The sequence below is a fragment of the Nilaparvata lugens genome, chromosome 8, assembly GCF_014356525.2.
Source record: "Nilaparvata lugens isolate BPH chromosome 8, ASM1435652v1, whole genome shotgun sequence".
In the NCBI taxonomy this organism is placed as follows: Eukaryota; Metazoa; Arthropoda; class Insecta; order Hemiptera; family Delphacidae; genus Nilaparvata; species Nilaparvata lugens.
In genome coordinates, this window is record NC_052511.1 from 40,321,790 (window position 1) to 40,334,174 (window position 12,385).

The following is a 12,385-nucleotide window of genomic DNA, read 5'->3' on the forward strand; positions in this document are numbered from 1 at the left end:
ACCATGACTAAATGAGAAGCTCCGTTAAAATAATGAGACTCTAAAATATTCTAATCTTTACAACAAATTTCTTCAGCTTTTTCTCCACAGCTAATAAGAATAATTTTTACAGCTTTAAAATATAATGTATGCTATCTTTATTATTATTTTGATTATTTTACAAAGGCGACATTCTAGAAGTATTTTAAGTCTAGGTGATGATGATGATGGGATGAATGATAATACAATGAAGGTAGAGTTATCTAGTTCACTGTATCTTTTTTTGGCATTATTAGATGTCTCTCCACAAAATGTCAGTATTAATATAGTTTTCTAATACTTTAAATACGACATATCAGTATAATATTAGTCATAATGCCGGTTGCACAACAGACGGTTGAATTATAACCGTGATTAATTCCAGGAGAACCAATCGGAGAAGGCGTTTTTGAAAAGACGGCTTCTCCGATTTAATTAGTTTTCGTGGAATTAATCACGGTTGAAATTTAACCGGCTGTTGTACAACCGGGCCATAGCAGATTAGACTGCTATGTCGTATTAAAGTATTGAAGTGTACATCAAGAAGCAGTTCGTAATGGAAAGTGGAACTGGAGAGTATTAATATAGGCTTGCTCCATCTTCTTTTGCCAGTTTTGCTTGTCATTTTGATATATATTGATGTATAAGTTTTGTGTTGTGTTGAAGGTGGCAGTGACTGGATGGACAATGGCGACCTGAACATTCACCAAGCTTGGTCTGAGCTGAGCTACATTGAACGGGAACAGGAGCGCTATGTGGCTCTGCGCTCGGCCACAGTTCGTGATTTGGACAATTGCCGGCAGAGGGCTGCATTACTCGAGAATGTAAGGCTGTGATCAAAAATCAATTCAAATTGTATTTCGTCATTATTGTTTTTGAAGGGACGGATTCAAGGATCCAAAGGTTCAAAGAACCTCACACGTCAACCGATGCTTATTGTGTTCCCAAGTAGTATGTTAGGCAAACCAATACCTACCTATGTCCTTTACAAGAACCAGGAGTTTTTCCCTATACTAACACTCCATTCATCACCTGGTTGCAATCCTTGTCGCAATCCAGTGTAATATGCTTGGCAGTCTCTTCAGACTGATTAGTCCTCGTGACCTACGTGAGTTCCACTCCTGGCCTTCTTTGTAGGTCCTTCCGCTGAGGAAGGGGCGGCCAAGTTGCCTCTAGGGCGACCGGCTTGACTCAGCCTCTTGACCCACATTATTTGTGCCTAGAGTTCCAACCACACATCACTGGTCTCTTGGGTTTTTCTTTTTGCCCCTTCGAAACTGCCCTGATAGGCATTTCCCGTGGGTTTGAAGGCAAGGCAACTTCTGGAGTTGCCTTGAGGTCCATTTTAGTCACCTCCTACGACAAGCATGATTACTGTGGGTGAATTCTGGTTTTCAACACATTCTTGAATACGATGATCGACTCAAAGCTCCCCCAACCCACAGGGAAGTATTTTGCCATTGAAATAGTACAATTAAAATAATAATCCTCAATACAAAGTTAAGCAAAATAATAAATAAACCTTATTTATATGCAGGAAAAGTAACTTTGTCAATCAAAATAACACATTAGATTATTCATGAGCCTAAAAACAAAATCTGCTATTGAAAGACGTTGTGACTTATATGAAACTGCTCACACTGAACGCATCCAACAAGTGCATACATTCATTGTGAGTCTGTTACTATTACTCTTTCCAGATTTCTCATCTGCACACTACTTGGTTATGCATAACCAAGCTAGCACTTGCAGGTATAGGCCTACGCATTAAATGTGATGAAATGAGAAAATTCTCCATTTGGCGGAGTTGAGACTTTCAAGTCCTCTCCACCACTCAACCTCGTAGTGTGAACATAATGTGATCACACACAAATAATGATAACTGATTTTTTCTCTTTCAAGTTGAAAATTCTAGTTGAAGGTTTTAATCATTATTCATTTGAATATCATCCAGGGCAGGATAGAGAGATATTTGATGCAGGTAAAAGATATTACAGTTTACAAACTTGATGAGTAGAAGGAATGTGTATGTTCAAAGTATGATTTATTGTAAAAAAGCTTGCTATTACTACCTCTAGTATAGTAAAGATTCAAATGGATGAGGTTTACTTAATAATAACAATATTAACAACAATAATAGCAAAATATGATTGGATAATTGTGCAATCATTTGGAATAGTTGAAAAATAATGTTTTTTGTTTGTCGGGGTACAGTATCAGTAATTAAAACCATACCAAAACGAGCATACTTATTGTCTTATGATAATGACTATGAATATTAAGATCATGTTGATGATTATGATGATAATGATTTCGATGATTATGACCATGATGAAATGTAATATAAGTCTTATTGACAATATCGTATTAATTTATCTAAATTTAAAATTGTTAGTTTTATTGTGATTTGTATATTCAGATTGATGATTTAGTGTTTAAATTCAAATGGACATAACCTACATGATATTTGGACAAAATTAGGAAATTGAAGATGTTTTGGGCAATAGCCTGTTTATTTTCTTTTCCGGTCACTGTATTGTTTACTCTATCCAATAAATAAATATAAATGAATATAAGTGACTAGTGTCACAGTCACTATAGTGAGGTCCACATTATAATGGCAGTAGATAATGATAGAAGAATAGCGATGCCGATTCTCTTATAACGTGGACCTCACTATAATATCAGTGACCCATATGCACTATTTCGGTACACCGGAGATAGATCAAGTGGCTTAAACCCCTAAGGAATCACTTTATATTGGATGAGACCATACTCTCATAAATTACATCGTAGATTAGCGTTAGGCAAAGCTGGGGTGCATATATGGCCTGAAGGCCTATAGAGTATATTTAATTTTTTCAATGATTGCCAAATTGAACATTATTTTGTTTCAATAATTAGTTTATTTTTGTTATCCTATTGCTTGTTCAGGAGCTTCCTTCAAAACTTGACTCTGATACTGAGCGGGAAATGCTGAGTTTGCTATGCAGAGTACATGAACTTGAAGCTGACAAAATGGCGTTACAAGGTATGTTTAATTCAACAATAATTGTTATTTTTTATGAGATTCCTCTAAAATTCTCAACATCTTGCTTAAGGGCATTCATTTACTAAAGACAGTTTATAAAGTTATAAGAGTTATTTGTTCAAATTAATACAAACAATATAAAAACTTGTAGTACCCTTTATTAAAAACTTTAAAATATTTTAAGGACTAGTCTCGTCCGTAGGTCATTCTCAAGTGTCAACTTGGACGAAACTAGTCGTTAAAATATTTTTAAGTTTTTAATGAGGGGTACTACAAGTTTTTATCTTGTTTTTATTAATTTGAACAAAAGTAGCCCATATAAGTGAAGTGATTTTATGAATTATATGTTGTAGACCACCACAGATGAAGTATTCTATTCAAAGTGCACTGTAACATCCATAATCAATACCTTATGATTGTAAGAAGATTTCAATTCTCTATCACTTTCACATTCATGATTGAAGCCTCTATGTTCTCAAAGGCACACCCATAAATATTTCTGTGGTCCAGTTTTTGATAACCATTGATGTTAATCAGAGCTTTGAAAACCACTTGGAGTCATTCTTAGATGAATTTTGACTGATTGAAAAACTTGTGTATAAACAATTCTAATTAGTGAAGTTACGTTTTGTATCTAGTTTATCTTTCGTGATGAATATTGTCTAGAGACTGATTGAAAAAATGTAGTTGTACGGTAATGTAGCTAAAACACATAATAAAAAACCTATCAAGTAAATCACTTTTTGTTATCAAAAAGAACGACTATCAGTCAATTTTTCCAATAAATAAATTTATTCACTTACTGTGACAACTAAAAACAGTAAGTGGATAAATTCATTTATTGAAAAAATTTTACTGCTAGTCGTTCTTTTTGATAACAAAAAAGTGATTTAATAATAAGGAGCTCGTGATGGAAGACATCATTTACAAATCCTATCAAGTACCGGTTCTCTGGAAACTAGTAGAGTTGCAAGGAAATAATAGGGGGCACTTGATAGCTACTAGTTGAAAAAACTAGTTTTTCATTGTGTGTTTTAATTATCAGTAGCCCTGAAAATAATAGTGAATATTGTAATGTAGCTATTTAATAAACTACTGAAGTTCAGAATAGTCCTCATTGCAGTCAATATTTGTACAAAGAAATCTGAAATTTTTCCAAAAAATTAAGAAAATAATATAAATTTCCAAGTAATAAATTTTATTTAATCTTTTGATTCAACCCAACAGGTGAACGATTGGTTGAAAATCATGAACTACGTAGAAGAGGGGAACTACTCCAGAGGTTTCATAGGCAGCAGAAAATTTGTGAAGATATCATTTCTCGACAAAGACAGCTCATGGAAGGTAATAAAATGGACAGAGTACTTCTAAAAAAATGTTTAATACTGTGATTGAGACAGTTCCAAAGTGTTCCATGGCAAATTATTATCATGAGATAAACTGGAATAATTTCAGAAATATATGAATTCTTATGTCAGTCGACTCCTCTCATCTTAGAATGAGTTTACAAAGCAATACTAATCAAGAGAATGATGCAATGATTAATTTGTTTATATATTATATATATATATATATATATATATATATATAACAAGTATAATCTATAAGAAATATATACAAACATAATATTTTTGTACTATATAATATTATTAGTCATTATTGATAATAATGCTCCAAATTATATTATTTTTTTCAGAGAGCAGAATCTCGTTACCTGGTGATCTGCAAGACTTGTACAGTCAGTACCAAAAGGAGATTCATGCTACCTCTCTCAGTTTAGATACAGCCGGTGTACCATACACAGCCTACGATGTATTACCTCCTGTTCCTAAAGAGTAAGTTGATAGAAAATTACTCTTTTTGTCATTCCGCCAAAAATGATCGGCCAATAATACTTATAAGGGCCGTTTGCACAGTCAAAGCTTAAACTGAATTTGATCAGCTGGATTTGACTGACTGACTCACTCACCCACTCGCAGAACTAAAAATCTACTGGACCAAAAACGTTCAAATTTGGTAGGTATGCCCTTTAGAGGTGCACTAAGAAATCTTTTGGCAATATTTTAACTCTAAGGGTTGTTTTTAAGGGTTGAAAGTTCGTCTTTTAGCATGTATATTCTTCTTCTCCCAATATCTTAATTATAATTGAAATTTCCATATCATATGTTACTATAGAACTATAATCTAGATAGAGTACCTCTTCGGAACAGTTGTTAACTGGCAACTAAATTAATAATTTTGTCAGGTTGGCATTAAGTTGAGTTGACTTTGTTAGGTTGCCACCAAGTTGAAGATTTAAATGCATTTATCGCGGAAAAATTGATTGGGCACTGCTACTTCAATCCTGGGAATATTATATTACTAGCCGTCAGGCTCGCTTCGCTTGCCATATCTGTTTAGCCAGACGTTTAGTCTGGACCCCCGACTGGATTGTCCTAACATATGATAAAAATGCTCAAATGAAAAATGCAGGCGAGCGAAGCGAGCCTGCTGATCTCATTCTTGGACGATCCAGTCGGGGGTCCAGGGGGCGGAGCCCCCTGGCTAGACGGATATGACGAGCGAAGCGAGCCTGACGGCTAGTGAATTATATAATAGAAAACAAGACTTGATACGGATTTAATCCAGTTTAAACTGTCACTGTGCAAACGGCCCTAAGTGTATAATACCTTAATTAGAGGTGAAATTATCGTCAAAGAATATTTATAAGTTTATCATAAGTTAATCAGAGTTGGAGAAATTGATGTATTTTTACAAGCTTTTTCCCATCAAATCAAATCAAACTGAGTAAAAATATCTTTCTGATCTTATGTTTGTATAGACAATAATAATACCGATATGCCTTAGCTGAATTGAATTAATAATAACTAAGCCCCAACAGTTTCCAACAGTCATGTTCCTGTTCAACTTCACAATGATTTCTCAGTTTTAAAAATAATATTGAAGCCTTGTCTTGCATTCAGAGATTGTATTCTCTCAAAAAATATAGTTTCAAATTTGTGACTTCAAAAATATTGAGACGAATTTATCTAGGTGACTAGTTTCAGATTAAGATATCAGTGATTCCATTATCAATTATGTACCAGATAAAAAGAGTAATATATTCACTGGATACATCGTATTGTGTTCATTGTGTTCAATGCACTTCATTTGTACTTATAGAATAAATAAAAAATATATATTTCTAATTTTTTTTCTGATATATCACACACTGTTCATACCAGTATACAGCAACGTAGTATCAGATCAAATAGTTCCTCAGTTAAAAGTTCTATTCTTCGTAAAAGTTTTAAAAGTTCTGTTTTATTCTAAGTGTTTTACTGAAGTACATGAGCATCAAGTAGTACAAAAAATAGTTATAGAAACTTTTTAAGATTATGATCAATCATTCCCAATAAGAAGCGAGTATCAATATTCTAAATTTATTCAGTTGCAGGTGAATCTAATAGATTTTTTCTATTTTTCAATTTGTAGCCCAGATCCTCTTTTTGAAACAAGACTGAATTCAACCACAACTCAGACACAAACAGCTAGCAGTCAAGAAAGAGAAAGAGAAAGACACAAAAGATCTGGGATTGAAGCCGATCTATCACTCAGAACACCGACTGGGTGAGTTTTATTCTAGGGCACCGCTGGCGCTTTCCAATGAATTTATGTTTTACTAAGTATACCTATTCACGTCAAGTATTCTAGAAGCTACAGTTGATGGACAAAGGGGTTGTGGGAGGCCCCGGCTACAGTATATAAGACAAATGACGAAGGATCTGGGTGCTATAAACTATACACAATGGAAGAGAGTAGCAATGGACAGATTTAGATGGGAGGCTGCCAATAACCAATCAAACGATTGAGCTGGAAGAAGAAGAGTATACCTTGATTCTCACGGGAGTTTTCATATATAAAGACTGCAAATGTGTAAACTATATCAGAAGAACCAATTAACATTATTTCCTGTTTCCGTTTATCAAAGCAGAAATTCATTGGAATCTGGGGTTTAAGAGCTAGAAATAAAGTAGAAACATGTTTTTAACGTGTATCAAATAAACATGTTGAACCGTCTGCTACCGACTGCCTAAAAACAGTCGTTAGGTCATGTCGGAGGCCCTGAAATAATGAATATATAATAATTATTTGAAATACACTATGAAAGCTATATAAATAGAACTATGGACTTACTAGTTATATTTATATAGTTTTATTGGATATTTGAAATAATTAAAACACCTCACTTATATGGGCCTCTTTTTGAACAAATTAATAGCAACAATATAAAAACTTGTAATACCCTTTAATATTAGAAACTTTTCTACGTTTTCATTTATTTAAAATAATTATTATACAGTATAATAATATTCCAGCAGTTGATGGTTATCTGCAATTTATAGTAAATCCATCTGAAATAATAATTTATCAGATTAGACCTGATAACTCTGACACCAGACTTTAGCCAGCCAGGTCACACAATTTCATAATAGTTATTATGTTCCCAAATTTGAGGTGAAGTTTATTTATTGTTTATATGCACTACAGAGCATTATTTGTTGTAGATTAAAATTCACAAATAGTAGAAGTGCTCTTTGTAGTCCTTATCAAATAGCTGCAGTATGTCTAAACAGTATTTTTAATAGCTTGGTACTGACTTCAATTTCCATCACAAAGTAATGTATAACATTACAAATCCGTGGTTGAGAGTCTAGAAGGGTATTCACTCAGCAGAATTTTATTTTGGAGAATTTTCATTGAGCCTGAATCAGGGGAAGGCCACATGAGCGTTTTTCAGACGAGTCGGCAGGGCAAGAAGCTCTTTCGGTTGGCGTTCGGGAATCAGCTGATAATTAGCCAATCGGAGAGCTTTCTGCCCTGCCGACAGGTCTGAAAACGCCTGGAAAAACGTCTCGTGTGACCATACATTATTTATTCAACATCATCACGGTAGCTTCCAAATTCATTCAGGCTATGATTGCGCTCACATAAATAGTATTATTAATCCATTTTATTGTATTTTTCCTTTAGGGCTACTTTTAATATAGAAAAATATAAATCTCAGTAAAATAGTAAGTTTTAAAATAGTAAAGTTTTATGTTGACAAAATAATTCAAAAGGGTACTGAGATTTATATTTTTATTTATAGTTATAAGGTATTTGAACTGCATTACTGGAATATTTTAAATAATATAACATGCTGATGAGTTATTATAAATAGATGAATTCAAGCTGATCACATTATTTCCTAGAAGAAGTAATCAGTTCATTTTCAGTACATTATGTACCGTAGGCTTAATTGTTTTTGTAACGTTTTGCAAAAGGGAATAAATGTATTTTTATTCATTCTATTTATTCAAATGTGATAATTGTATGATATAAATAAATATTTACGGATACAAGCCCAAGTTATTTTGGCAATTTGAAGAAAAGAAACAAAAACTTACTCATAACAAAATGTATTTCAAATTCGTTTCCACAAAACAATTTGTACTGACATGGGTCGATTGAATAAAAACTAGAATCTAGTGACTAGCAACTAGTCATTGGTTCCAGTTATACAATTATACAAATAAGATTTTTCAGCTGACTGGAATCCTAGCATTTGCTTGAAAATTACTATGTACTTGGAACTAGTAATAATTGCTAGCTTCTATCCAATTGACTTATTGAATGATGCATGAATCATATCATATATGTTATTTAAAAAAGGAACAAAATGAATTATATTACACATGGGGATATTACAGCATGAATTTGAGTCATAATACCAATAAATGTGTATTTTTAGGAGTTCAACTGCATCCTACGAATGGGAAAGCGGTTTTCCACCCCTGCATACCTCAGCCAATCAGAAACCAGCTCCTCTGGAGTCTTCCATGCGCATCCCCCCTCCCGTTCTGTTTCCTCCAATCACGAGCAGCTATCACAACTGATAATCAGCCCACCTCACAGCTTCGACTGTAACCTGTGGGGCGGCTAAATTTCATTCCTTATCAAGGACACTCATGTACTACAATAGTGTTAAAAGTGGACTGTATATACCGTGAGGTGAGACAATATTTAGAAACAGATAAATACGTGTGGAGCGGTTGAATTTCAATCGTTATCAAGAACATTGTTGTATAGTTCTTATAGTTTTAGAAGTAAGCTGTTGTCATGTACTATATAGCCTAGGTACTATTAGAAAAATTGTTGATTTTTTCATAAAAGGATACTATTTTTTGCAATCGATTTAATGATATTCAGAGCTACCTATTTGAAAAGATTTGTATGGATTTCGTCGATCTTTGTAATTCGTTGATAGTACAGTAGACCCCTCCTAAAATTTGATAATGGTTTATTCCAAAATCCATTTGTAGCGGTATTTTAATTGAATATTATAACTACCGGCTGTCACAAGAAATACAAAAAATAAGTGGATTCTACAAAACTGCTCAAGTTACTGTGTTGTAAATCCATTTTTTCCACTATTAATTTTAACTTTGAATTAAAAACACTTTTTAAGTGAAAGCATTCGCTTTTTAGCCGTAGCGACGTTACGACCTGTTGTTGTTCATCCGCTTCAGATCTAGGAAACAGACTTTCGTTTCAGGGCTATTGATGTTATCTAAAAATTTCGGATACCATATATTCAAAGGCTTTCATATTCAATATATTTCAATAGCCTTGAAATAAGAGTCTGATTCCTCAGTCTGAAGATAACAACAACAGGTCGAAATGACGTCACTGGAAAAAAGTAAGTGTTTCAACTTCAAAAGTGTTATTAATTCAATGTTTAAGTTAATCTTTGATTAGTGTGGTGTGTGGTCTGTGAATAATTACCTGGAGGCGAATAGTGATTTGTAAATATCAGCAGTAATTTATGGAGTAACTATAAATTGAGAACCAATTACATATATTATATCTTGTAGATTACATTTCTTATGATAAAAGTATTTTGTCAACCCAGACGTTTAAGGGCCGGTTTCCGAGCTCGGGATTCAGCTAAGTTCTGGACTTCAAACAGCTGGAGTCAGAAAATTGGGGTTTCTGTAACGGGGCGTACTCGTAGTCATAGTCACAGTCAAGTTTAAATTAAATTTTGAAAAACTGAAAAATTGAACACAAAATAAAATAAAGGGAAAATAGTGTAAAGTTTAAGCAATTTTGAATTATTTAGGAATGTTCAATTTTGTCAAGGACAAACGTTTCCAATTATAGAGATTAGAAAATAAAGATTATCATAAAAACTGCGACTACGCCCACTAACTCCGTAAATAAAGCCGTTGTGCATTCTGCTGACGTCAGCACAGATAGGGCTCCTACTCCAATAAAAACACTAGCTCATATAGATCAGCTGTAATCAACGAATTTTTATTGGTGTAGGAGCCCTACCTGTGCTGACGTCACACGAATGCACTATGGCTTTGTTTACGGAGGTAGTGCTACGCCCCGTTTCGGAAAGCCAATTTTCTGACTCCAGCTGTCTAAAGTCTAGAACTTAGCTAAATCCCGAGCTCGGGAACCGGCTCTTTATTGTAATAAAATGAAGGGTATTTTGACTTTATAGGGTTAGCTAAATTCTAAATTTGAATTTGTTGAAAATTTTGTAGGCTACTATTCTGGTATAATCTCAAATCTTTGTGATAACTGTACATTACATGATAATCAAAATATATTAAATCAAAAACTGGTCTGTGTAGGAGCATATTATTCAAAAAAGACAATTTTTTTAATATTATTACTTCAGGTGATAATAATCTGGGTCATATTTGGGAACAACAATAATAAATTGATTGTAGGCCTAAGACATGTTGAACTGATGGAAATGAAAGATATTGCATTATTTAATCAAATGCTAATTAATCTATTATAATCATTAAACAAAAATTTAAATTAAATAATAATGTCAACCACCCCGAAGACTTGTGTTGTGAACTGTGTTGGACTATTTTCACAGCAATGGCTCTCATTTCAAATTTCAACTACTTCATTGGATTTGAAACTGAGCTTCCATCTCGTTCAATGAAAAACTAAATACACAGTACCATAAGTTACTAAAATTAATTCAATAACTGTGAAGAAAAAATAGCTCAATATTTAATCAAAGCAGAGATTTTGTAGAAAACTCAATCTAGTATGCCATTTTTGTCGAGAGAAGTAAACATAGTCACAAAGTACAGAATTGATTAGAATATAGTATAGTATATTATCACATTGTTCAATCATAATAAATTTTATACTATTATTTCAAATTGTAATCGATTAAATGAACCATTTTCAAAGTCAAAAATGTATTTAGTAATTTTTCTATTCTCTGCTTAGTACCTTCAGTTCTACGAGAGAAATTTCTCAATTTCTCAATGATTCAGGTTTTTTTCAGTTATACTCATAAAATAAGTATGGTTGTGTTAGTGAAATTGATTTGTGCTTATTTATAAATTACTACAGGTGGCCTAATGCTTCTCATAGTTGTATTTTTTATTCATCGTCGTTACTCCATGAAAGAATCAATAACTGTTCAAAGTACTGTTTGAGCTTTTGGAAGTCTTAAGCTGCGTACAGATATACGCGCTTCCAACCCGCTCCGCGCACGCTCCACCATCGCTCCGCAATCGCTCCGCCCCCGCGCTGTACTAGCACCGATCATGAATGTTACGGAAGATGTTAGCTCTTCTCGCGTTCCACTCTTGCTCCCCGGTCGATCATCAATCGCTCTGCTCGAGTGACGTTCGGTTGCGGAGCAGAGCGGAAGTCTGTACGCACCTTTATATTCGTTTAAACGGTCATTTGTCATTAGATTTAAAGAACTTGGGTTACTTTAATAATTCGCAATGGGCTGAATAACCTTCTCGGGACCAACTGCACATTCATCACCACCCAGAACAACAATTGACAACATCTTTATTCTTTTTATTCTTTATTGATTCATACAAGTACATCATCAAAAATGATAGGGAGAGAAAAAATAAGGTTACCTTGTGCTATTCCTCTCCCAAATTTAAATAAGGTTACACATACACATAGTCCGTAGGCTAATAGGTCAAGTCTTTTGTAGTTGTTCACTTCACAAAATTTTCAGCTTTTAATTATTTTCACAAAGTAGATTTTTAAATTAAGATGCTTCAAAACCAAACATAGAAGAAAAATTCTACACATCACTACAAAATGACATTGACTGAAAACCTTGGAAGGATTCGCGAAATTTGTAATTTTCAATCATTCAAATACTTTAATTCTAAAAAATTTCAACCACAACACACCTACTAATTTTTGAAGTAGAGTATTATTTGAATTAATGTTGATAAAAAATTCTGAAAAAGATATGACCTCAAATGGCATTACATTTTTAGGTTCAAAACTCTGTACTTT

At 33.5% G+C, this 12,385-nt stretch overlaps 1 protein-coding gene across 1 annotated transcript in view; it reads left to right on the forward strand.

The window, feature by feature from the left end:
* LOC111049357 (kinesin-like protein KIF19) overlaps positions 1-9,102 on the forward strand; it is a 44,386-nt gene extending 35,284 nt beyond the window's left edge. Inside the window, exons 12-17 of the mRNA XM_039434759.1 lie at positions 685-842; positions 2,953-3,049; positions 4,277-4,393; positions 4,746-4,884; positions 6,524-6,658; positions 8,823-9,102. Of these exons, the coding sequence (XP_039290693.1) occupies positions 685-842; positions 2,953-3,049; positions 4,277-4,393; positions 4,746-4,884; positions 6,524-6,658; positions 8,823-8,967 (791 nt within the window). The 3' untranslated portion in view covers positions 8,968-9,102. The remainder of the gene's footprint in view (positions 1-684; positions 843-2,952; positions 3,050-4,276; positions 4,394-4,745; positions 4,885-6,523; positions 6,659-8,822) is intronic.
* Positions 9,103-12,385: the final 3,283 nt, after the last annotated feature.